The sequence below is a fragment of the Fundulus heteroclitus genome, chromosome 22 (assembly GCF_011125445.2).
Source record: "Fundulus heteroclitus isolate FHET01 chromosome 22, MU-UCD_Fhet_4.1, whole genome shotgun sequence".
Lineage (NCBI taxonomy): Eukaryota > Metazoa > Chordata > Actinopteri > Cyprinodontiformes > Fundulidae > Fundulus > Fundulus heteroclitus.
In genome coordinates this window covers 24,972,156-24,998,805 of record NC_046382.1, presented here as the reverse complement: position 1 = coordinate 24,998,805, position 26,650 = coordinate 24,972,156, and the positions used below count along the sequence as shown (strand labels likewise).

General features: G+C 39.6%; 1 protein-coding gene across 1 annotated transcript in view; it reads left to right on the top strand.

The window, feature by feature from the left end:
* lrmda (leucine rich melanocyte differentiation associated) overlaps positions 1-26,650 on the top strand; it is a 412,971-nt gene that overhangs the window by 348,179 nt on the left and 38,142 nt on the right. Inside the window, exon 6 of the mRNA XM_036126750.1 lies at positions 14,153-14,237. Within this exon, the coding sequence (XP_035982643.1) occupies positions 14,153-14,237 (85 nt within the window). The remainder of the gene's footprint in view (positions 1-14,152; positions 14,238-26,650) is intronic.

Below are 26,650 nucleotides of genomic sequence, written 5' to 3'. Positions count from 1 at the left end.
CCCTTGTACCAGGCCTCATTTTTGTATTGGGCCCCATATTTTACCCGGAATACAAACTCAGAGCGAGGTTTAGTCCTCTAACCTCTTCTCTTTTTTTTGTAGAATTTCTTCTATTAACTTGTCCCTTTTTATCTATGTAGTCTTTCATGTAATTTATAAACATCCAAAATTTGTATGTAATTGGAATTAGCAGGAAAAAAAACTTTGGACTTGAAGGTTGTATTGAAAAAAATCAGGGAGAAAGAAAGTCCATTCCTGTCCAAAGTCCTGATGAACATTTCCTTTAAGACCAAAATCCTGTCTGTCAGAGCCCGCAATTTATGGGGCGGAGATTACAAAGCTACCAATACAATAAATTAAACTGACGGACAGAATTATGCCCAGTGCTTCCTGCTCTCCCCAATGACGTACACTAACTTAGAAAAGCCTGACAATGAGTATGATTTATCACCCAGGCGAGAGTGGAGAGGGGGAAACATTCACAGGAATACAGGCCTCTCTTTGGCCCACAGCCGGGTGAATAAAATCCTGCCTTAATTCACCAACAAACAGGCCGCCATTAAATGCTTAGAATCAGGATAATAGATCATAAATACCTCCTGATTTATTAGTTAATAACAAAGAGCTTAAAAGTGCCCAAGGAGAGCGGGGCCGCTTGACAGAATGTTCTCAAGGAGAGAAAAAGACAGGAAAAAACACACTTGCTCCCCTTGTCCTCACTCACGGACGCTCTTGTCTAAATCTGACCAGGGACGTCGCCTGGCCCTATCTTCCGACGCCGCGGCATAGGAGCAGATGTGTCTGTTCACTTCTCAACATGTGACAGACAGAAAAGATAAACAGAGAGAAAAGCAGAGGGGAGAGGAAGAGACGGAGGGGAGGGGAGCTGGCACAGCGCTGGCTAATTTATCTCGCTGAGAGACAGATTAAAGAGAGAGGAGAGTAAAACAAAGTTCCACTGGCTTAATCAGCGGACAGCCTGCTAGCAGAAGAAATGATAAATCAGAGCACGCTCAGTCCAGGAGAAAGCTTTTGCTCGAGGAGGGAACAGGGAGACTTCCTCGGCCAGGCAGCATTATCTGGTGAATAGTGGCTTGTATGTACATACCTGCAATCGATAGCGGCTGCTATTGTCTGAGCAAACATTGTTGTACAGCAGTAGTCTGCCCTCGCGTCTTTACATCACCGTTATTTTTAGCGGGAGATGAACAATCGTCCTCGACCGGCGTTGCGTAAACAGGACAAAGAGACACAAAGGACCTCAAGTTTCCCTCCTTCTGTTTCTTTAGCTTTGTGTTTGACAGGAGGGGGGGCTAACCTGAGGGCCTAACCCAGAAACAGGAAAAGGGGCTTAGATATCCCCGTGTCATTAGTTCACCACGAGGTCACAGCTGGGCCACTCATAGCATGATTACACCCCTTGATTTATCTGCTCTGGAGCCCAAGCGCAGATAAATCTCCGAGCTCATCCCCGCCGTGGGATCCTCACTGTCTGATAAACGGCCCAAGCTGAATAAACAACCGCCAACCTCCCACCCCCACAAACCCTCCACCCCCCCCCCCCCTCCCCGGTACATAATGAATAATTCATGGAGATTGCGAGATCTCTTAAATGTGTAGTTTGTATCTTAAATGGCAAAGGTGCTTCCATGATCTCTATCCGATCCCCCGTGCTCGTCTTTGATGAAACATTGCAGAGGCAGAGGTTGGCGGACATTTTGTTTCAGCAGTTGTAAACTTTATTCGCTCGCCCCGGCTGTCGTCCTCCAGCATTTCCACATAAATTTACTTTATGCAAATGTGTCACAGGCATTCGGTCCGTACCGCGGCTCCCGTGTGTAGATACTGGCTCATCCGCGACTTTATGACAAAGTTTAAAGCCGCACATCGCAGTGACCCCCGTGGTAAATTTGCCGTGGTGAGAAATCACCTCGGCTCTCCTGTGCAGTGCGCAGACATGATCATGAGTGCGTTTTAACTTAATTAATTGGCCGTTTCTGTTGACAAGAAATTTATGGAGTAATAATTTGCTGGGAATAGATGCAGAGCGCAGGAAATGAGATATCCATCAGAGCGCTTGTGTTCTGCCAGCTGCACCACGGCTAATATGAGAGTATTTCAGGCTGCATAGGCCCTGCTGTTTGTGCAGTCAAGACTATATATACCCACGATCCATTGCCTGCCTCACAGGCGCTCATGGAGGTCTATGATAACAAAGACTACGTGATTTATGGCCTGCTGTGAAAGCAGAACTTGATGAGATTAAACAATTTCATAGCATGAGTGTTTCTCAGAGGGCCGTCTGATTTGTGGCAGCAACAGCGACAGTAAATCAAGTTTATATATCTGAAAGCATGCTCAGCAAAGGAGTGCAATTACTGTTTAAGACAGCTACTTTTTATTTAATTTTTATCCCTGGTTTGTCTCTCTTATTCCCGGCCTGTCACACAGCCCCTCACCTTCATAAGTCCTTTTGAGGGAAGGGTTGAGGAGAGGAGGGAGGAGGAGGAGGTGGGAATGTCAAAAAGGGGAGGAGAGGAAGGCGCACGGTGGCTTGTGCCCTCTGCTATCGCTCCTCCACAGCTTCTGCAGAAACAACAACAACATCAAGGGGACGACAACGGCCACCAGCAGTACAACACGGGCGTCCGGAGAGCAAGGAGGAGCACTTCATTTTTAATGCTTTGTTTGCCTGCTGTTCCGTCCTTGTCTGGGTAAATGGAGTAAGCCAAGTGTAATTAGAGAAGCCGGGCTGTGCTCCTTGCCATAAAGATGACATGGTGTAATGATACAGCTTACAGGCCCGCGGAGGCTTCTGCCTGACGAAAGACGATCTGTGTCGTTTGCCTGTGACTTATGAAAGGTGTGGAAGATGACAGCGTTATCACTGCTGCGAAGAAGTCTGAGATGAGGATTTGAGAAAGTTCTTTGAAAGGTTGTCAGGGATCGGAGGCGAGCAGAGATGGATGGGGAGCATACTAATGTTCTGTATTTACAGATGTAATATTTTCTAAAATAGATGGTTGTTTATTAGTCTGAAATGTGTTTTGTATCACAAAAAAAAAAAAAAAAAAAAAAAAAACAACAACAACAACACAAACACTGATGCTATACTGTAGAGGTCCCCAAAAGGTGGTTTGGATCTGGATTTGGCGTCAGAAAGTGTTTGAGAGCTACCGCTCTGAAACCGCTTTAGCAGCTTGAATCAGTGACAGAATTGTTACAGAGTCTTATATATTTGATTAGGATTATGAACTTTAAACAGTGTAGTTCTCCAAATGGGGTTCCATGATCCTGTAGCCAAATTTAATCTGGATCTAGATTGAGTGTGATCCTAAAATACTTCACTGTGCATCTTATACTACATTTATGGCAGTGCATTTTAATGTATACTATTTTTCCAGATTTTACGGTGATACTGCAGAAGCCCAAGTTTTTTTTTTTTTTGTCTCTACAGAGAGCGGTAAGTCAGTGGAGAAGCAGAAAAAACAATAGGATGATACATAATCCGACACTTTGGCTTGAGAAAAATGTGTCAAAATGAACCAACGTCGAAAATCTTTTCGAGGACCCCTGCTATAATAGTGCATCTCAACACGGTGCTCCAGCTGCTGGATAGCAGACAGGAGGGCTCTGTGGAGGATAGTGGGGGGAGCTGATCTGGTCCCTGCGGTGTCTTCCCCTCTGTCCAGGAGCTCTTTCAGAGCCACATCAGTAAAAAGAGACTGGTATATACTTTCTGAACTGAAACCATTGGGCAAACGGTTTCATCGGAGTGGAAGCAGAACCACCTGACTTCTACACAGCATTCAGCATCAAGGTGTTAGAATGCTGAAATGTTAGGATTGTGCACTTTATATTGTTCAATTTGCTTTATGTCTCTTTTGTGATTTTCATTATCTGTATATATGGTGTTTTTTCTGTCACTGTTTTGGATACCTTAGATCCATTTTGCTCTGTGTTGTGTAGTATACAATTACAGGACAACTAAATAATTTAAAGTGAAAATGAAAGAGAGTATTTTGAAAACAATCACATGGCAAACTTTTGACTTTAGATTCAAGGTTATAGCTTTTCAATGTAATTAACAAAGGCTGAACCATATTAGCCGTGCCATTCAACTAAACCCCCCCCCCCCACCTATCCCCCTTTTATTTTAGTTGGTTTGTTTTTTCAAGAATTCAGGTGAAAATTTAAGTACATATGCTTCACATATGTGAATTTCTTTCTGTGGTACATATGAACCACTGAGAATGTGGTTCTGGGCTTCCTAACGCGCGCGCATGCAAATGTTGTGCGTTTTGAAGTTGCCGTTAAACGTTGAACGGGTGTTTGTGTGTCTGTGTCCTTGGGTGAAGATGTGAGTTGCGCATCTGTCTGCATCATCCCACATCTTCCCAGAAAAACATCAAGAGATCTCATTATTTCGACACGTCTCGTCTTTTTTTTTTTTTTTTTCCTTCCTCTTCTTCTCTCCGTGTGCCTTGAGTCAAAATTAGTTTTCATTCCCTCTGTGATCTTACTGACTGAAGCCGGCTCAAAGTAAAGAAAATCGCAGTCTTCGTAGCGGGGCTGAGTCAAACACACACTTCACACAGCCGCAGTCTGAGTTAAGCATTGCTAAGTAACCTTCACATTTCACTTGTGTGAAGAGCTAATTTCCTTTAAGTTCACATGTCACTTTTTTGTGCCTCTTTTCGTGGGGCCTCTTCAAATGTCTCTTGGCGTCTAATTGCATAGGAAACATTCTAGACAAGCCGGCGTGACAGGCCCGCTCCCATAGTCTTCAATTATTTAACATCCTACACTCCAGAAAACAGCCCTGACGTTAGCTACAGCCCCTAATCGGAACAGAAAGCCTCATGATATGTCACACTCCTGAGTTGCTGTAATTTTTTTTTTTCCATGTGTGTTGTTTGCATCACACAAGGGAAGGTAAAAAATACTTATTTTCTCTGCAGTGAAATAAAGCAAAACTATAGCAAAAAATATTTTCCCACAGGTAGCACAGATCATTCACATTTTGCCGTCTTCTGTTTTGGGGCAAAAAAAAAAAAAAGAAGAAAGAAATTAATTGGGATTTATGCAAAAGTTTGAGGAAGATACAAGACTGTTTTGCTTTTTTGCTTTTGTTTTGAGAAACCCTAGAGAAAGAAAAAGGTCAAACTTGGACAAAATAAGCAAAAAGGCCTTCCAGCTAATTGTACAGCATACCTGTAATGTCGACCTTAAATCACTTGCACTTACTGGACACTGTCAGGAAAGGTCAAATGACTTTTTAAATTTCAGCCTAAAAACAAACATGGTCTTATTACATGTATGAGTCACCGCTGTGGATAATTAACGTCCAGCAGCGCTCAACCTTTGCCGCACACAGAGCTGCAGGTCTGGCTGTTGCTGGTTCGCTTCATGCTCCTCCGTGCCCCGAGCAAAACATCAGAACAGTTGCTCTTGTGATCAGTGATCACATGATACATTTGCTCAAAGCATGCTCATTGGAGTAGAACTGGTTAATCATTAAACACAAGCTTGGCAGTCTTCCTGCCAAGTAAAAAAAGGGGGGGAAAAAGAATAAGAAAAGCCGACAGTTGTGCTCAGAATTGCAGGCATCGCTACATCAAATGTTTCTTTTCCCTTCTGCTGTTACCAAAGAAAACAGAATTATTACTTCTCATGTTCACAACAGCAGTTTAAAGCTCATTAGTCACTTCTTATACCCTAAAGGCACAATCATTAATATATATATATATATATATATATATATATATATATATATATATAGTGTGTATGTGTGTGTGTGTATATGTAAAAGAAAAACTGAAATATTTCAGGAGCATCCTTTTTTTAGTTAATTTTTTTGCAAAGAAAATATATATCTAATTGATCTCGGCAAATATTTTGTGTTTGATCTAGTGCAAAGGTCTTCACACTAATTTAATTTTTTCACATTTTGTGACATAACTACAAACGCTTGGGACTATGTATGAAAGATCAACACAAAGTAGAAAATATTTGTGAAGTAAAACAAAAACAAAGAAAAAAAAAAATATATATATATATATATATATATATATAATCCCCACATCATGATACTGTCCTCGCCTTGCTCCACAGCTCTAAATAAAATCTAGGTAAACAAATTGCTTTTAGAGATGTTAATACTTTTTGCAATGAACTGCAATGTGCAATGCAATTTTCTTTTTTTGTTCTTGAGCATTTACCATTTTATCATTCCCATGCCCTGTTTTATAACCTACGTTTTTTTTTTCTGTATTTTTAGAGCGTTTTAATTTGTATACAGTTTTGTTTACAAGCCTATGCTTTAGAAGTATAAGATATGCATAAGAAATTCCTTTTGGCAGAAGATTTGCTTGCATTAAATGTTGACCCAAATAAGTTCATGTTTTTAAGTGAAAGGGAAAAAATCTTTTTTCACCAATAAACATTTGCGAAGGGGCATATGTTTAAATTCACCCCCATTTATTACTTTAATACCTTCAAATGAAACCCAGTGCAACCAGTTGCCTCCAGGAGTATCTATATCTTTGTTTTGCCGCCGCATTTTATTTGAAATTTCCATCCATCCATCCATTTTCTAACACGTCTATCCCATGTGGGGTTGTGAGGGTTGCTGGTGTCTATCTCCAGCTGTCAATGGGCAAGAGGCGGGGTACACCCTGGACAGGTCGCCAGTTAATCGCAGGGTATTATTTGAGCATTTTCCATCTTATCATTACTGCGCTACGTTTTATAACTCCCCGAAACATGTGCTACTTATTTGGTTTCATTCTTTATTTTTGCATTGTTTTATTTGTAACCCCTGCTTTTAGAAGTATAAGACATGCATCATAAAAAAACATCCCTGTTAGCAGAGGAGTGAACGTGTCATGCTAGCATTAAATGTTGACTCAAGTAAGTTCACAAGTTGTGTCTCCTCTGATCTCTAACATGATCAGAAAGAAGCACCAGTTTATAGAGACAAGATGTGAAAAAAGTTCCATGCACAGACACAAAAGAAATATTTTGATATAGACCCAAAGAGAAAACATATCAAAAGAAATTTTTCTACATGTCTTTTGCAAGTACAAAAAGCAGAAATGGTGTCAAGAGAAAACAAAACAGAAGGCTTGTTTCTTCCAACAATTGCTTTAAGCTACAAAAATCTCCTTGAGTCCCTAGCCTCCCCTCAATGTCAGCCCCGTACTTCTCCCCCTCCCCCTCCCCACAACACCCTCCACCCCCTTTCCTCGTCATTTCTCCCCTCTTCTTCTCTTTTCGCTCTCTTCGGCAGGACAGGGCCCTCTTTGCGCCCTGATAGGTTGCGGGTTGATGCTTAGCAACAACATTCCTGTGCCCTAAGTAGCAGTAAGCCTCTGGCTGAACTCTTTGATGTGGCTGTCAGGCCACATTTATTTCCTTTTAGCACTTTGTCTACTTGTCCAGATGTATAAGGAGATAAAAAGGCCTTGTGTTTACACTGGTCTCCCTCTGTAGCGCGGCTGTAATTAGATTGTATTGCTGGTCAGTCTTAAAGGAGGGAGGCAAGGTGAGGCAAGGCAGGAACCAGCTGTGTCAGGATGATCTGGTTGGGGGGGGGGACTTCAGAGAAGGGAAGGATTGAGTTCAACATGATGCAAACTTTGTTTTATGTGCTTTTCTAGTACCATCAGCTCCATAATTGGGCTTTAGACAATTATTCCTAGATGATATGAGGCTAACATAATGTAGGTTTGTATAACTCCCACCACGGTTTCTAATTCATACCTAACTTGCGGGGGGAAAATTTCACATCTTTCAGTTTTTCCTGGTTCGCTTTTTTGTGTCACACAGTTTCAAGATTCCCAACTTGGAGACGGTTGGCTCTCTCTTTGTGATCCGCTTGTCTTCTCTTTCCAGCCCTCCCCTGTCAGTCTCTTCCTGCTTCCCTCTCTCATGGTGATATGTTGGAACTAATAACCACTATTGCCTCTGGGTTTATCAGCGTTTATTCACATAACAACAGTGGGAAAAAAAAGAGAAGACAGACAGGACTGGTGTGATGTATTATCCAGTATGGGAATCATCTTTCATAATGACATCCAGCAGAGCTTCCTCTCCCTCTCTGTGCCACCTTTTTCTGTGCCTCTTCCACACACACTTTTCACACATTTCTCTTGCTCCCTCCTTCCACTCCCCTGTCCAGTCTTTATTATCGCAGAATCCACGGTGCTCCCCAGCCTGTAAATTTGTGCCACATTATCATAAGCTGTGGTGATAACTCACATTGCACAGAGACAATAATGATGTGAACACTCAGCATATGCCCCAGGCCCAGCAAATTAAAACAATGCTCAGCTTGATGAGCAGACTAATCTGGACAGCAGAGAGACTAAGCGAGGAGAAGGGGCTCTGGGAGAGTCTTGAATAGACGACACAGCAGCACCTCCCTCTGTTCAGTGTTGGCACGACTAAAGGAGTAATAAATGAGAGGAGGAAAAAATGGTGCATGCAGTGGCTTTTTGAAAGCGTTGATACGCCCTGAAGATTTTCACATTTTGTCACGTTACAATCACGTCCTTGAATAATTTTATTTGGATTTTATTTGCTAGACCAACACAGAGAAATACATTAGAGTGAAATGGTTAAAACCTTTTCATTTTTGTTTTCACATATCAAAAACCCCTAGCTGTGATGCGCACTACTATTTTGCCCTTTTTATGCTGATACCTCGTCCTGTGCAAACAAGTAGCTTAAAGGGGACATACCATGCAAAATTCACGTTTCAGCCCTTAAATACCTTAGGCCGTGTGCTTGGAGATTCTGAAAGTACCGAAAAGTTGACTTTAGTCTTCCACAGTGTTGTTTAGGTATCTTTAGATTTTGGGTCATATTTTTCAAGCCGTTCATATTTTTCAATTACATGTTCTTATCTGTTACGTCACTGCTCTTTTTGCATAACATCTAAATAAGGTAATAGGCATCCCACCATTTTTCCGCCATGTTTAGGCGTCGCTTCGATTTTGTAGTCCAAACTCAAGGATGTCTAAGCCTTCAGCGTACAAGTCTAAATGGCTGGTTGTTGGGTGTATTAACCCGCAAAGGTGACTACACCAGCCTCCATTATGAGAACCTTGTCAAAGTGGGGGTGACGGTGGCACAGAGGGAGTTCGTCTTGCAATTAGCGGGTTGCCGGTTCAATCCCCCGCTCTAACTGTCTCTGTCATTGTATCCTTGGGCAAAAAACCTTCACCCGCATTGCCTGCTGGCGGTGGTCAGAGCGCCCGGTGGCACCGGTGCATGGCAGCCTCGCCTCTGTCAGCCTGCCCCAGGGCAGCTGTAGCTACTAACATAGCTCACCACCGTCAGGGTGTGAATGTGTGTGTGAATGACTAAAACTGTAGTGTAAAGCGCTTTGAAGGTTGTCAAGACTAGTTAAAGCGCTATACAAGTACAAGCCGTTTACCATTTACCAAAGTGCCTGGTTAAACTTTATTTTTCGTAGAAATGTGGCCGCATCAGTGGGGAAAGTCCTCCTCGTTTGCGCAAAGCACTTCAAGGATCAATGCTTCAGTAGTTTTTGCCAGTAAGAAGGAGGGATTTGCCCAGAGACTTCATCTGATCAAGAGCTTGGTTCCTTCTGAGTATGGAAATGAAGGACATAATAAAGCAGTACACTGCTGATAACGCGGAAATTTCTACAGACTTTATTTTAGATATCATAGCGCATGCTGTGTGCTCGCTTATAGTTTCTTGAGAGAACAACCGTAGTGTCTATTTCAAGTAGCATTATGGCTCGAACATGTTAGGCTGAATGGAAAAGTCTTCCGCTGACATTTTTTATAAATTTGGGAATAAAAAGTTTCTCTTGCGCTAGCGAATAGCATCTTGGTTATTTGACTATGAATGACCGCATTGATACAGCTTGACAAAGACACGGTCAGAGGCTGCTGATAAAAGACTAAAACATTTCTACTTTATATAGACCACAACTGAATGATTTGAATGTGAGAAGGAAGGATTTAAAAGCCTAATATGTACCCTTTAATTAGTTTGAGTAATTAAATCTCAGTATAAATGCAGCTTCTCTGTGAAGGCCTCAGATGTACATTATCGAACAGAGCAATGTACATGCTGGTGAAGATTCTCAGTCATCCAGATCATGATCATTCCAAAAAATAAAATAAAAAAACAAAACAACTGGTCTCCGGAAAAAAATGGAATAGCAATGTACAAACAATCAGTTGAAAATGGAAAGACTGATAGTCAAGATATAGACAATAGATGAATTAAGCAGAGAAGTAAGCAAGAGGCCCAGGGTATCTCTGGAGGAGCTGCTCTTTACAAATTAGACTTTTATGGAAGAGTGTGAAGACCAAAGCCATTTTTGAAAGAAAAAAAGCTACGAAGGGATACATAAAAGTTGTGAAATGTCAGATGAGAACAAATTTTACATTTTTGTCCTGAGTACAGCATGCTTTCTGTGGAGGAAAATTAGCATCTTATTAAAAACTCCTCTCTATTCCAAAACAAAGTTGCAACGGCGTCATGTTGTGGGTATAATTGAAAATCAGGGACAGAGAAGCTGTTCAGAGTTAATGGGAAGATGGTTTTCTCTTTGGATTACCCAGTTTTTAGAGGCTGCCATGAGTTACCAAAGTTCACCTTCTCGCAGGGCAACAACCCTAACCATGCAGCAAATCCACAGCGATGGGTTTAGATCAAAGCATATTTATGTTTTAGAATGGCCTAGTCAAAGTCCAGATCTAAGTCTAATAAATTCTATCAATAATTGGAAATTGCTGTTTACAAGTGTTCTTTGTTTATTCTGAATTAACTTCTCCAAAAGAGAAAAAAGTCAGTGATCAAGGTCAGGTGTGTTAACTAGCTTTAATCTGCTTTAGAACATGCTTTATGGAAGATAAATTATTTCTATATTTTTGTTTCACAGTGTTTATAAGGACAGGAGCAAATGATAATTTCCACAGTTAAACATGGTAGTGGCTGCATCATGGGATGAGTTTTCATCAGCAAAAACAGAAAGGCTGAATTGAGTTGATAGGAAGAAAGATTAAGCAAAATCCAGGACAATTGTGGAAGGAAACATGTTCGAGGCTTTAAGAGACTTCGAGTCATTGTCCAGCAGGACATTGACCCTAAACATACACCCAGATCTACAATGACGGCACATAACAATGTAAAATATCTGACTGAGGAGAGTGGGTAAAATATCAGTCTTTAGATCTGCAAAGAAAGCAGAAAAGACACGATTGAGAAAAGTGTAGCTGGCTGACTGATGTTACGACAAAGGTTAATTGGCTGAATGGGGTAGGAGCTGAAAAGAATCACAGAAGCTGAAGGTGTCTGGGACCAGACTGGCTGGATGCCTTATAGTACTAAACTCAGCTGTCTTAAATTTTATGTAATATCCATCTCATTCCAGTTGTCCAGTTCTGTTAATCAGCATATTTAGTCTCTCTCTGGTTCTGTTAATAATGTGGCACCCTGGATGATTATTTGTGGCCAAGCAGCAGGATTAGGAGGCCCCTTTGAGAGCCAAGCAGGCCTGAAGAGTCTCTGTCCTGTGATCTTCCAAGCAGATCAGGAAATTAGACAAGCAAAGGCTCAACTCTGTGGTGGTTCAGAGACGCATGGCGGTAGACTGGAAAGAGACAGCTCACCATTTCTGTCTTAGTGCTCGAATTACTCACTCCGGCTCATCATAATTGACATAAACACTTTGTGTTTGTTGTGACTGCCAAACCGAATTAGATTCTTGCTGACAAATCTACGAATGCACAAGTATGAAACTTTTTAAAAAAAAAAGCTGAGTGATTGTGCGGATTGTTTTGCAGCAGGATGATGCTTACTCCAGTCTCTATTCTGCAGGTGTTGCTGTATAAGTGAATTAAACTGACACCTCCCATTTTTCTCAAATGGGAGGTGGCATTTCTTATTTAGCGCTGTATGTTCTCGTTTTGGGTTGTTTTGCTGCTTGCGTTACTCATTCCACACAAGTATGTCTCGCAAGCAGTGAGAGAGCTTTGATGTAACTTATCAAGTTTTAGCCACTCCAGAGGCTGAGAGCAGTGGGTCTGCTGTCAAAACAATATTCCTATTCCAGACTGTTTCTTTCAAACACTGCTGCAGATATCTGGGAAGGCCTCAAATAAGGCATATTTTGCCATGTTTCTTCTCAGTGTAATACAAAGCACATGCAGGCCAAACCTTAATGCTTTTCAGAGATGCTATCTGAAAGCACATTATATGATCGTTTTCAACTCACAGCGCTCTTTTTGGCCATGAAGAATATGGTTCCATTTAACAGTGCCGGCCGTTCCATTTTTCAAGGTTATGCATGGGCATGTATGGGAACAACAATAAAGGAGGTGGAGGGGAAATGCAGCTCCAGACAGTTTCTAATATGTATTTGTCAGTTAAGTCTTCGTCTATGATTAAAGGCCTTGTGAATTTCTTTCTGCAGGAAAGGAAAGTATTTCTGCAAAGGCATCAGATATCGCAGTGTCACGATAAACTGCCTGCTCCACGGGCAAAAAGGCTAAGAGGAAGGAAGAGGATGTTTTGGACCTTGAAAGTGCACCAAAGAATAACAAAACAAACACGAGCAACTTGTTAATGAGTGCTGTGAGAGACTGAACCCCTTTTTTTATTATCACATTTTAGATGTTTAGATATTAATTCAGAAATGTATTTAATTATTATCTCACATTTTCACTGTGGATAATTGATCAAGGTGAAATTAAAAATGCAGGTTAGACAGTTAATTCCTTGTTATCTGTATTTTTCCATTTAAAGCCTTGCTTGCCAAGGAAAGTGTTGGAGTTCTCAGACTTAAAGTTTAAATATATTTTCTAAAATATCAAAGATCTGAAACCTATAATGACCACATCCCTGTTATTAAATTTCCAAATGACTTACATTGAAAAGAAATGACACTTTATGCTTACAGTTAATTGTTTGTACCTCTAAGCTACTTCATTCTTATCGTAAAATGTAAGAATCGCTCTTGTTTTTAGATCTTTTTAGATGTAACGTCATTCCCCTTCATTCATTGTATTTGTTTCAACACAAAAGTAAACAAGTAAACTAAATTAAGTGCAATAAAGACAACTAAAGTAAAACTTAACGTAATGTTAAAAAGCAAATCTACACCTAAAGCCCTGTGAGCCCTTTTATCTTCTACAAATTTCTGTTTATATATATATATATATATATATATATATATATATATGTATATATATATAATATATATATCTACTATCTATCTATATCTATATATATGTGTGTGTGTGTGTGTGTATGACTATCTCTCATATCTATGTCTCTATCTATGTCTCTGTGTGTGTCTGACTCTCTCTCTCTTCTCTCTCTCTCTCTCTCTCTCTCTCGCGCGCGCGCGCGCGCGCGCGCGCGCGCGCGCGCGCGCGCCGCGCGCGCGCGCGCGCGCGCGCGAGCGCGCGCGCGCGCGCGCGCGCGCGCGCGCGCGCGCGCGCGCGCGCGCGCGCGCGCGCGCGCGCGCGCCGCGGCGCGCGCGCGCGCGCGCGCGCGAGGAGAGAGAGAGAGAGCATTCAGAATGGATCACTTGCAGTGCCTTCAGTATGGTTCTTGTTTTCAGCGTCAGGAAAATACATGTACCTCATGCTCATTGTGTGATGTTTAAGAGCTCTGGTGTTGTTGTGAAAATGTTGCACTTCAGATGATTTGTATCTGACTACATCCTTCACAACACAATACTGAACAACCTCCTTGATTGAACATGTTGATGTCAAAAAGTCCAGAGAACTTATTAGCCTGTGTTACTAACAGTAGTTAGCCTGGTCACCAGACACACATATTAGCAAGTCCAGCTGCTTTCTGAACTTGAACTGAAACATCTTTTAGTAAGGTTTAATGTCATTCCCAGATTCAAGTTCCATCATTAGAGGTTAATAGAATACACCATTAGAAACCACCAGTACTTGCAGCTGGTTCACTGTTGTCTGCTAAATCTAAGTCCATATGGTCTTATTTACTTGTAAATATTTAATAGGTTTCTTGTGCCGCAGTAGTTCCAAAATGTATAATCTTTTAATATTTTGACTTTAGTTATATTAAACCTCATCTTACCTTATTCACACTAAATGTCCTTTACTTTCCTGTGTCTTGTCTCTCCAAGCTGCCTAAAGAGGCTGGATTAGAGAATCGCCCCCTGCCCTACACACCTCTGCCCCGGGGATCCAGAGATGCCAAAAACCACAAGGGTAAGGCAAATTGATCAACCTCTCTTTTTTTCTTTACTTGTTTGCTACGTCTGTTCTCATATCAAATTGTAAAAAAAAGATAAATCATAAAACACCATGAATTATATTATCCATTGACAACCAAGGCTCTTGGATTATGTAAATGTGGGGCATAACCCCTACAGCTGTAGAGAGTGGGAATCTGCTGAACTTCAGTATGCACCAAAGTTATGTTATCTATTCTTATTGATTACATCTCGTCTGTGTGAGGAGTTAATAGTGGGAATAAATCTGGGTGTGGGTGCACAGACTATAGGCACAAGATGAAGCATCCTTGATCTGTTGATACAGACATTGATTAGGCCTCATATTGACCCTGTGTAGTCAGATGATGTAATTATGTTGCAGCTCCTTAGCATCAGACACTGCACTCAACACATTCATTAAAAAGATATAATGATGTAAATTAATCCAGAGGCTCATCGATAAAGTTGAAAGCATGTTTTAAGGTAAGAATAAATCTAACATAGTTGGTTCTCCATTTGCTATTGTATTTCCCATATGTAAGACAAAACCAGTTTGTATCCACTTAACATGACTTTTTTACATACTGTATTTTTTGGACTATAAGTCGCTCCGGAATATAAGTCGCATCAGTCAATGAAAAAAAACATATATAAGTCGCACTGAACTATACGTCACACCAGACTATACGCATTTATTTAGACATTTATTTCACACAATCCAAGACTAAAAAAAAACATTTAATCTGGTAAACCAATTTATTAAATAACACAGCTACATCCACAGCCGGCAGAATAACATAGAACGTACCTGCGAGGATGAATGGGGTAAATTAGCAGCTCCAAACAGCAAGGTTTTATCCCGCGTATTTTAGCGTAACGGGACGTTACACTGAAAGTTGTCAAACATACAAACATGTGTTCAGTCGTTGTTGTCTATAAGTCATTGTTTAAATTCATTTTTAAGTGATACAGGAGCAGGATAGTTTTCACAAGCGGTAATGTGTACTTCTGTCATGCTGGTTTATATAAATTACAATTTATATTTGAAAGTCACACCTGAAAGTATGTTTCAGGATCGGACAAACTATGAATGAAAGTGATGTTTATATTCGGCTTAACAGTTCTATTGCATTTTAGTGATTATGTTAAAGACTTTTGGATGAATTCTATTGTAGATTAGTGTATTAAATTATTTTTATGGCAAATTGAAATCTTGAAACATTTACTGTAAATCCTATTTATGGTTAAAATGCAGGGCAACTATGCACTATAAACAAGTGCCTCTCGGTGGTCAAAGAAATCGGGGAAAAAAAACTCTTGCCATGTAAGTTGCTCTGAAATTTCTGGATGAGTGAATCTTCATTAGTGCCTACAGAGCGACAATTATGTTGCAATTATTACCAAGACCTGGCTTAAGGTCAACATCCCCAAAGGCACGGAAGAAGTACTCATTGTTCTGAGTGGACTGGACAGTTTCCTGAGGTAAAAACAAAGTAGGCAGAATGACGCAGTATATTCACAATTCCGGGGCTCCGTTTCGGAAAGAATGGCCGATCTACCCTGAGTTGAAAGCAGCTACTCTGAGTAGTTCTACCTCACGCTGTCATACTCAGCGTTTTTGGTTTCAGAACAGGTGAAATCAATCTGGTAAATAAACTCAGCATCCAATCAACCCTGAGTTGAACACGAGCATGAAAGAAGTCCTCATCAATGGCAAGCAGATAACGCGATTCATCATGGCAACGGCAGGAAATAAGAAGCCCAGAAGTGCACATTTTCCGTGAGTGGAATTAGAAATCTTTAATGAAGGCATATGGAGAATATTAAACCGTAAGAAACCATGCTGTTTCTGCAGAAAAAGTGAATTAGTGGCAAAGAATTGCTGAAAGAGTCGATGCATGAGTGATATGAGTTATTTGAGGGATGAATGTATTCTCACAATACATTCATTCAAAATACAGTTTAATCAGGTAAGGTCCAGTAATAAGTTATTCTTATGTTTAACCTTAATCAACTAAAGCATTGCTGGATATATTCAACATATGTAATTATCATGGGATGGTGTGAGTTATTAACTGATAGTTTTTAGAAGGATGGCTGAAGTGAAATGCTGGCAAAAAGAGGAATGAGCATGAGTTGACACAGCTTTTGTTTTAAGCGCATAATATGTGTCAATCACACTTTATATTAATAATATAGGCTATATTTATATTTTAAAGAAGAAATAAGCAAGATTTCAATATTTTAGATAGAACAAAAAAATAATGATAAGAACTAAAGGTAATATTTCAGATGGACTATGGTATGACATCACACCGTAGCTCTCTTCATTGTTCTCCAGTCTCTGGATACCCAAGACGGACTGTGCGTGTATGTGCATGTGAACAGCTGCCACGAAGGGCTTAGCCCCTCCCTGCCCTAAAATACCACCATCAGAGCAGTGCAGTGTTGGAGCAACATGGCAGAGAGCACCCCAGCAGATCAATATGTCATATAACAGCGTTATAAAGTTATGAGTTACTTACTTCTTCACTTGAAATGTTCCTCCGAAAGGAGATGCTGTTTTGATGTGTTTTTGTCCTTTACAAATGTGCGCATAGAAGGTGACATGAGAGAGAAAGGGGGGAGCTGGGTTTTGTTTTGATCTACAGACAGTGCTCAACCACCACTTTAAGTTGAAGTAAAGTTGGCATTATTTAATTGAAGAAATGTGTCGTAGTCATAACGTTTTTTGAATGTAAAATTAGAGCTGGAAGTCTCAAACTTTCATATAGAATAAATTACTGCTTTAATTCCGTTTAGTTCTTTTATAAAACGGTAACGCTTGAAAATACATTAATCCAGAAATGATAATGCATTTAATCATGTTAAAGTCAGGATAGTGGCAGCTTTCACAAGATGCAGGTATAGAGATTTCTTCTAGTTTGTCAAATTCAGACTTGCTAAGAAGATCCCATTTAAAGGTTAAAGATGTGACGCTTGGGTTATTTTTCCCCTCTGCCTAAGATCTAACACCAATGGCAGTCTTCATATGTTGTTGTTATGATCTTGTGCAGCAGTCTTGTGCTGCGTTCAGACCAAATGCGATTTGAACATCATAAAGGTGTCCAACGCCTCAACTTGGGTGCTCTGTGCAAAGTGTGGACAGACTGGTCTGATGGGCGTTGGGAGGAGATACCCTGTAGGGAAATATTTACTGTGGTAAAAGTTTTGATAACTTACCCGAGATCCCATCTTCTTCACTAATCCTCCTCCATGCAAGGTTCTTTACTCTCTGTAGTATTAGCTCAACTGATCACAGATAAAAGGATAGGCACAAACAGTAATGATTAGTTTGTCCTCCACTTTCAACTTCCCAACTTTTCATGGTCCTTCAGTCCCGTTGGAAAATTCGTCACTGCGTCACATAGCGGAGTCTCTGAGATTGATTGACACTCCGTGTCCGGCTGTAAAATTTCAGATTTTCCAACTCTAGTGTCTGCCGCATCAGACGCTCAGCCAAGGCAAGTTTATTTATATAGCACTTTTCAGTAAAAAGACTATTTAAAGCGCTGTATATGAACAGAAAAACATTACACAGGCAAATATTACATAGGAAAATAAAAACATTACAGTAACAATGGAAAAAGGTTAAGCAAATCTTTGACTAGACTTCTTTCACGCATTAACAAACACACAGTAAACCTAAAATCACAATACTTGTTTGTTTCTATTCATAATATATATTACACTAAGATAAGTAAATCCTTGACTAGACTTCTTTAGTTTCCCTGCAACAAGTTTAATCACTAAAAATTCAAAGCTTAATTGTTTCTATTCACACATTAACAAAATCCTTAAAGCTACAACTTAGGATCTCTGATCTGACCTTTCTGAACTACAGCTAAAATAGGATGCAAGCACAGTGAAAGAAAGAACCACAGCAAAAACGGTAGTTGTATGCCTGTGTGTTTTAATGTAATCGTGTGTGTGCGTGTTAGTGTAGGTCTGTGAACTTTGGCAGATAGACCTTGCAGCCGTCGTCATTGAGAGTGATGGGACATTTTGAGGCAGTTCAGTATCACTCTGTTCCAGGTCACAGATGTAACAGAATGTCTTGTAAACATAACATTCAGGAAAAAATTATATTGTCTGCCTTTCGAGGTTCAAGGGGAGGCCAGATTCTCATAATGGCATTTGTTTTTGAGCAAGCAGACTTTTGTTTTTTTTCTGTTTGTCTTAAAGTTTAACTGGTTCTTCTCAATGGCGATTCCAAAAAAAGCCAAAATTGTGGTCATTCTGCCAGGGTCCAGCTTCCAGCTTTCTCAAAGATAGCAAGTTCAGGAATCGCAGCCGGCCTGCAGTTCTGCTAATACAGCATTTCAGTCTGACTGCTAGTAGCGGACATATCCCTCACATAGTTCAGGCAGCCTTGACATGGGCCGGACCAGCTGCCGACATTTTCAGAATTTCTCCTAGACATCTATGTATTTATAAACTATTATTTCTAAGTTATGAGAGCGCTTTCATTTTCGATGTGATGTTATTAGACTTTACCAGAATATATTTATAAGAGCAATACTTGATTTTTACTAATTAAGCAAATTAAATTACACACTGTCTCTTTAACCTTTGCCGTCCATATGCAACACAAATTTTACTGCACTTGTGCTTTATTTTAGATGTGTTATTGTTAAAAAATTATCCCAGTTTTTAGGAAGTAGAATAATTTAGGTTTACAAACACTTTACTTCAATGTTAAAACTGTCATGTTTTCACTTTTGTCCTCCATATTGTTTTTAATTGCTCAAAAATATTAATGCAAGCAATGGTATACTATGGCTCTTCAAATGGATAAAGTATAATTAAATATCCAAAATGTAATGACAGGTAGTCTAAAATAATTGTATTCCTGTGCCCCACACTGTGGAACAGTCTCCTTATCTCTGTTAAGCTATCTGTCAGCAGGTTAGTTTAAGTCGAAACGGAAAACGCATCTATTTTCCCTGGCCTCAACACTATTACCAGTATGGAAAATTAGTACCCAATTGTTTTGAGTTCATGGGAAAATGCTGCAGCTGAAATTAAGTAGGTCTTGGTTTTTATTTGTATTATTATTGTTTTTTGCTATTTTATTGCCAATTTTATTATAGTTTTAATATTTTTTTATTAAACCTTTGTTTAATATATTGTATTACCCATTATCTAACTGTAATGCAATTGTGGTGAAGCATTTTGGTCAACCGAGGTTGTTGTAAATGTGCTATATAAATTATAAACTTTACTTCTACTTATAACAAAATAAATCTATATTGAATCAAACTGTGATCAAAGAATCTAAATCAAATCAAATTGTGAGGTTCAACAATATCTACCTCTAATGCACATGCAAACAAAATCCTTTTGCCTAAAAGCCGCCACAATTAATAAATGTTTGAGATGACTGGGAATACAGTTTTACTATGGACAGACGAGGTTCAAATGTTGCTTAAGGTGAGTTTGAATTATAAAACCACCAGATTGCAAAGTTATCGGGTAAAAGTGCTCTTCTTCTGTGGTTTTTATAACTGTAGGAAGTGGTCATTTTGTGCGCTTGTGCATTCATTTTTTTACTGATTTCTGTCATATGGCGCATGAGCCAGGGATTCCCTGTAAGAAACATAAAATGTTTCCTGTTCACACAACAACAGAGCCTGGGACGTTTTCTAATCATTAAACTCTGGAACAACTTCTCAAATTGTGCCATTGTCAATGAAAATGTTTGTTGTTGTAGTGTAAATGAACAGTACAAACGCAACCCAACTTTGCCATTTTAATCAGAAAATGTTGTGTAAAGAGGACCTTAAACAACACAACATTCCTATTTGCCCTTCACCTCTACTTCTTGTCCCTGCCTAAAGCCCCCACCCTGGCAGTTTTTCCCACTACATTTATTTATCCTTTCTTAAACATTGCAGTTTTTTTCAGTGTGTGGTGGATGGTCACAGCACATCCTCATTTAGAGAGAACAAAGCAATGCCAAAACAGTATGTTAACAGAGAAAATTTTTCCGACAGTAATTCCTCAGTGTTTATTCAGTTAAAACCTGGATGTAAACAATAGAGGGTAAACAAAATACTGCTGGATTTTAAGTAGGTTACTGCAGTGCTTTTGTCTCTGAACACTAATTTTTGCTTCTTGCTTTTGTTTTTCGGGTTTTTTGGTCACACTTTATATATTGTTGTCCTATCATGGCTGTAGCCTTTTGAGGAACTCTCAAGGCTGAACTAAAGAATCTGTGGATGAAATAAAATATATTCAAATCTGCTTCTTACAGTATGTTAAAGCGACAGAAGTTTCTCAAAAAGTTAATTTTAAAAGAGTAACGGGGAGCCCGTATAGTTCTGTCCTCAATCTTGCTGCAAGAGGGAGATCAGCAGCATTTCTGACATCCCCTCTCTCGACTTAGCAGAAAGAACCTCTCTTTCTTCCTTTCAGCCGTCTGCACCCACCATGTCACCTGTGTGGAAGCCCCAGAGCCTAGGTGCCAGAGGTAATTACAGCTGCAACAAGCTCTCAGAGCAGGGCATTGCTGGCAGGTCACTGCCCAGGGAGAGATCGGTAGAAACCATGGCCACAACTCCTGTCGTGATTGGTGAAGAAATCAACCTGGAGGAGACAGAGTTAAAATAAGGCAGCAGAGACAAGAACAAGATAGTAATGGAGGAAAGATGGTCTGGTACAGCTGCAGACTTAAAACTATGCTTTTCATCGCAACTAAACAATGGGGAAAGGGAAAGAAGAAAAGTCCACAGAAAATTAGGATTAAACAATGAAGATTAGACCTTAAGATAGAGAAAGGCAAAAGGCAAAGTGAAGGAAAATGGTGGGGGCTCTAGTGTACTTTGTTGAAAGCGTGACATAGAGTATAGTACACACTCTGGCAGAGGGGCCTGAGGATCTTCCTCTACTGTCACCTTGACTCTAACTCTTGGTGCTGGTCCAACTGCCATCTTAACTCTAAATCTGGCTGTAGAAAATAGTCTCTGCCTAAAGTACAGTTTGCCTACATGAAGACTGGTCTGTACCATAAAATTAACCCACAGCCAATAACAGTGTGCATTGTTGTGCATTTCCAAGGCAACTTTATTTTTTATTGAATCATAACACAATGGTCACTCAACACAGGTGTAGTGACAAAAAGTCTCAAGTTTAAATCTGATTTATAACACGCAGATTTAAGTGAAGGGAAGTAAGAAGACATGACCAAAAGCAATAGGTTTCAGACTTAACAAACAAGCACCCTGGCCAGGGATTTAAAAGAACTCTGTGGCAAACCCTGTCTGCCTGTAAATCACCACAGTGTTAAGTTACCACTTCTGATTAAATAGTTTGTACTTGTGACAGTGCAATGACAATAGAAGCCAAAATCGTGGTCATTCTGCCAGGGTCCAGCTTCCAGCTTTCTCAAAGATAGTTTCCAATTCTGCCAGCAAGTTCAGGAATCGCAGCCAGCCTGCAGTTCTGCTAATACAGCATTTCAGTCTGACTGCTGGTAGTGGACATATCCCTCACATAGTTCAGGGAGTCTTGACATGGGCCAAAACATCTGCCGACGTTTTCAGAATTTCCTGATACTCCAGGTATCAACAGCTGTAAAAAAGCAGAAATCCTGTTTTAAGTCCAATTTCAAACACATTTTCAACATCCTCGACTGACAAAATGGACAGACACATGATCCTCCTCCCGGGAGTCCATTATGTGTCCAGCTGCACATTAGGGCGGAACAATTATTCACATTTGCAATATAATCGCAATTTTAATAAATGCAATTTCCAAATTGCAGAGGTCTGCAATTTTTGGCTATGTAAATGGATAAGACACATCCTTTAGGTGTTAATATGTTGCGTGGGTTTGCCCCAACATGGAAGGGAAGAGAGTTGCAGCAGTGAGATAATCAAATTTTATTATGCTTTTAGAGTTTATATAACCTTATTTTTTTTTTCCTTATTTTTTTTTTTTTTTTTACCAAAAAACGTTCAGGAATTACCCTTGCTTGTGGTTAATGCAGAGAAAAGTCAAAATTAAATCGCAATTGCAATTATGGTTGACATATATGACAAATTTCTACTTCACATCTCCGGTCGGGCACAGGGGCTCTCCTTTGCCCAGTCTTCTCATTGAGAAAATTTGAGCAATTGTATTCAGAGTCCAGGTGACCAGATCCATAATTTACAATTTGGAGGATATGTAAAAAGAGGTTCCAAGAAGATTGATAGAAGCAAAAGCAGGGACGATACGGGGGAGAGAGATGGGAAGGGAGAGGAAAAAAGAAAAGCATCCGCCTTCACCAAGAGCAGGAAGAAAGTCTGCTCTTTAATAAAGTGAACATTTTCTGTTGAAAAACAATGATTTGTTGGCTATCTGACTAAAATATATTTTGCCTTTTAAAATAAGATTAGTTACTCATTGAATATGAGGAGGGTGCCACACAAATGGTTTTAGACACAAAAGAAGGATTTCAATAAATGGACAGTAAATTGTCGAAATAATGACCGAGACGTGTAGACAGAAGAATAAGACATCGGTGTATGTAGTTTATTAGCAAAAGGAAGTTGATTTGGGGGTGAGTTATCCTTTAAATAGATCTAATTATAATTGTACTTGCAATTATTCTGTATTTTCTAATAGCCCTGCCAGACACTAGTGGCTACCTTTTTGCATGTATTAAGGTAATACTTTTTGCTTTGGGCATTCTCAGGTAGGTAGAGTAATAAATGAAAGACTGATAGAGTAAAGACAAGGAAAGAATCTCTTAAATGTGTCTTCCAGTACAAGCCTTGGATGCTTTTAATCCTGTTGTTTTGGGCCTCCTTTCAGCTAGTTTGTATGTATGTATGTATGTATGTATGTATGTATGTATGTATGTATGTATGTATGTATGTATGTATGTATTATAAAATGTGCACACGTTATTTAAATCTCAAAAGGAAAACCGCCTTCAAACTGGGGAAAAAGAAGAAAACAAAACTTCCTCCTGATGACATTCGTGGGGCACCTCACATTTCATCAAAAGTTGGATTTTATTGCACTTTGAGTTTATCTGTACATAAACTTTAGCAACACCCCTTCTTTGTTTTGTCAGGACCCTTGCTCTCCAAAAAAATAAAACTAAAAACAGAGCGCCGGGAACAGATCCAAGCAAAGAGTAAACTGTTTTACAGTTGCTGCACAACAAATAAACAAACATCTGGAAGCATTCAGAGCAGCCCATTAGAAGGGTTCTGGGCTTTGCCAAAAAGGGGTAAATGATGAGGAATGGGCTGTCGAGAGGCTTGTGGAGACAGGGGAGAGGCCAGATGATGGAGCTGTGGGTGTTAAGCACTGCCTTTTAGAGCTCAGCTGGGCTCAAAGAGATCTACACCTGCTGCTATCTTCTCTTTCCCTCCTTTGCTACACCAGACATCTGGATGGGGATACATGACTAATGGATGACTAAACTGCTCATGTTGAAACTTAGTTGTCATTATGAAGACAAAGGTTGTTGCTGTGATAGTGTTGTTTCTTAATGCACTAAGTACAACTAAGAAGTGAGCTTGCCGGTTCTGAAAAGTGGCATTGCATCCAACCATTTACTTAATGTGTATTTCTTGTCACTTTTATATTAACCAGAGCTAAATGCATTGATTATAACTAAACTAAAATTAACATATTTCTATGAGGTGCTGCTGGGTTATAATGTTTTTGTTGTAAATTAATTGATTCATTACCTAACAGACATCTGTTTCTTTACTCTGGTTTGTCACAGTACGTCATTATTTGCCTCGTTGATCATGATACTTCAGCTCTGTTTGATATCACTCTATAAAAACTCCCATCAGTTTCCAGAAAATTTTCCCATTCTCATTTGGACTGCCTCATCGTGTTCTGAGAGTATGAAAATGTCCTCATTGGAGCTTTTGAGAAAACACAGAACCCCTTTGACATGTCCCTACAGACAATATATCCAAGCTCAGAGATGTTTTGACCAGGTCCGTGATGATTATACCATCAGGATAGTCCCCTGATAAACATCATGGTTAAACAAAGTCATCAAATGGCCTCTATTTAGTTAAAATGAGCCATATGGAAAAAGGAAAAAGAAAAGAGTAAACTTTTCCTCCATATTATATCAAGGTGTCCTTTGCAGAGTCGCTGTTTGCAAACCTTGGCAGTAAAGCAGGGAAAAGATGACATGAGCACTCAACATTTATTGCAGGTGACAAAAGATGAAATACTGGTATCAAAAGTTAGGTAGTGAACAGATTTGCCTGCCAAATATTCAACATAGTGGAGACAAACCTCTATCTAAAGTTTGCACAAATGAGTTTTTTAAATCTACCATGAATGAAGTTTAATTTTTCTTCTTATTGTTTAAGTTGTCGTTCTTTGCATGTGCGCTAATTGTTTTTTCCTTTTAGCACACGCAGCAATACATACAATCATACATAAAACGTATGATATATATATAGATTCTTTTTTTTGTTATATTTTTTCAAGCCATTCAGATTGTTATGTTTTCTGTCACAGCTCTTTTTGCATAACGTCTAAATAAGGTAACAGGTGTCCCACCATTTTTCCGCCATGTTTAGTTGTCGCTTTGATTTTGTTGTCCAAACGGAAATATGCTAAAGCCATCAGTGGGCAAGTCTCAATGTATTAACCCACACAAGTCACTCCTCCGGCCCCTGTTATAAGAACCTTGTCAAAGTGCTTGGTTAAACTTTTTTTTTTTGTGGGAATGTGGCCGCATCAGTGGGGAAGGTCCCCCTCGTTTGCACAAAGCACTTCCAGGATCAATGCTTCAGTATTTGTTGCCTGTAAGGAAGAGGGATTTGCCTGGAGACTTCATCTGATCAAGGGCTTGGTTCCTTCTGAGTATGGAAATGAAGGACATTACAAAGCAGTGCACTGCTGATAACGCTGAAATTTCTACAGACTTTATTTTAGATATCATAGCGCTTGCTGTGTGCTCGCCTATAGTTTCTTGAGAGCACAACTGTAGTGTCTATTTCGAGTAGCATTATGATATAAGCAGCAATGTTTTCTATTGTTTTGGGCCTTACAGGCTTGAACCTTGTAGGCTGAATGAGTTTGGTCCTTATTGACATGATAACATCACAAGGTTATTGCAGATGTGTCAGTTGCACAATCATGAAGTGAAACTAAGAGTTTACTACAGCCTAAAACTGCACTGCTGGATTTAAATTTCCTGACTGTGGAGGCCGTTGGAGTACATCAAACACATAACCACAATAAAGAAACAAATCATTTGAGATGATTTGATATTTGCGGCCTGTTGTATTATCCTGTTTGAAGGAGCTATCAGATCACACTGCAAAAAGGGAACTAAAATTAAGTAAATTTCTTGAAATTAGTGTATTTTCCCTTTATTTGAGCCGGTAAATAAAATTATCTGCCGATAGAATGAGTATTTTGTCCCCTAAAATAAGATAATTAGATATACTGCACTTGAAATAAGATGATTGAGATCAGTTGTTCCTGTTTCAAGTGCAAAAAGCTTATTCCATTGGCAGGTCATTTGCCAGCTCAAATCAAGGACAAATGCATGTTTATTTACCTTTTTGCAGTGCATGGGTACACTGTCACAAAGGGATTATTATGGTCAGTAACATTTAAACAATGCTCAGTTGTTACTAATGTGCCCAAAATGTGCTAAGAAAATATCACACTACCACCTTCAGCCTGAACCATAGAAACAAGGCAGGATGGATCCATGCTTTCATGTTTTTATAGTGTTTTCTGACCCTACCATCTGAATACTCATGAACTCATACAATCAGTCAATATCCCTTAAGGAAGTAGTCAGTCAGGTTCCCGTATTCAGTTGTGAAAATATCCCGTTATGTATAGTTGTGCAGATTTTTATTTGTTTGTTTTTGAGATTGCAGAAGCATTTGGTCCTTACAAAAAAAAAATCTTACAGTGTTGAAGCTTCTCTTTTGTGTTATTTTGTGTCCGTCAACCCTGTAACTTTAATGAAAAAACAAAAGTCTTAAAACTCTTTCACAGTGAAATGTAACTTTGTTTTTGTCATTTCGTCTCCTGCATATCTCAACAGTCACATCAGTATTGTTAATACTCCCCTTGTGTTACGCAGCCTGTATTTCCTTTATCTGGCTGCGATGATGTGGCATTATTTCTCTCAGGAGTGGATTGGAACAGCAACAAGAATATCCATTTAAGCCAGTATATGGAGATAGATGAGGGTAGAGGGGACAAGGTAAACTGGGCCTGCAATCCCTCATCGTCGCTTTAAATGAGAACACTACTCAGCTCACATTCAGAGCTCTTTTCTAAGGTGTGTTTGGCCTTGTTATTGCTAGCCCTGAAAATCACCTTTCTGCATTCTCTCCTTCACAGTCAAGCTAGATTAAAATGCCAAGATAA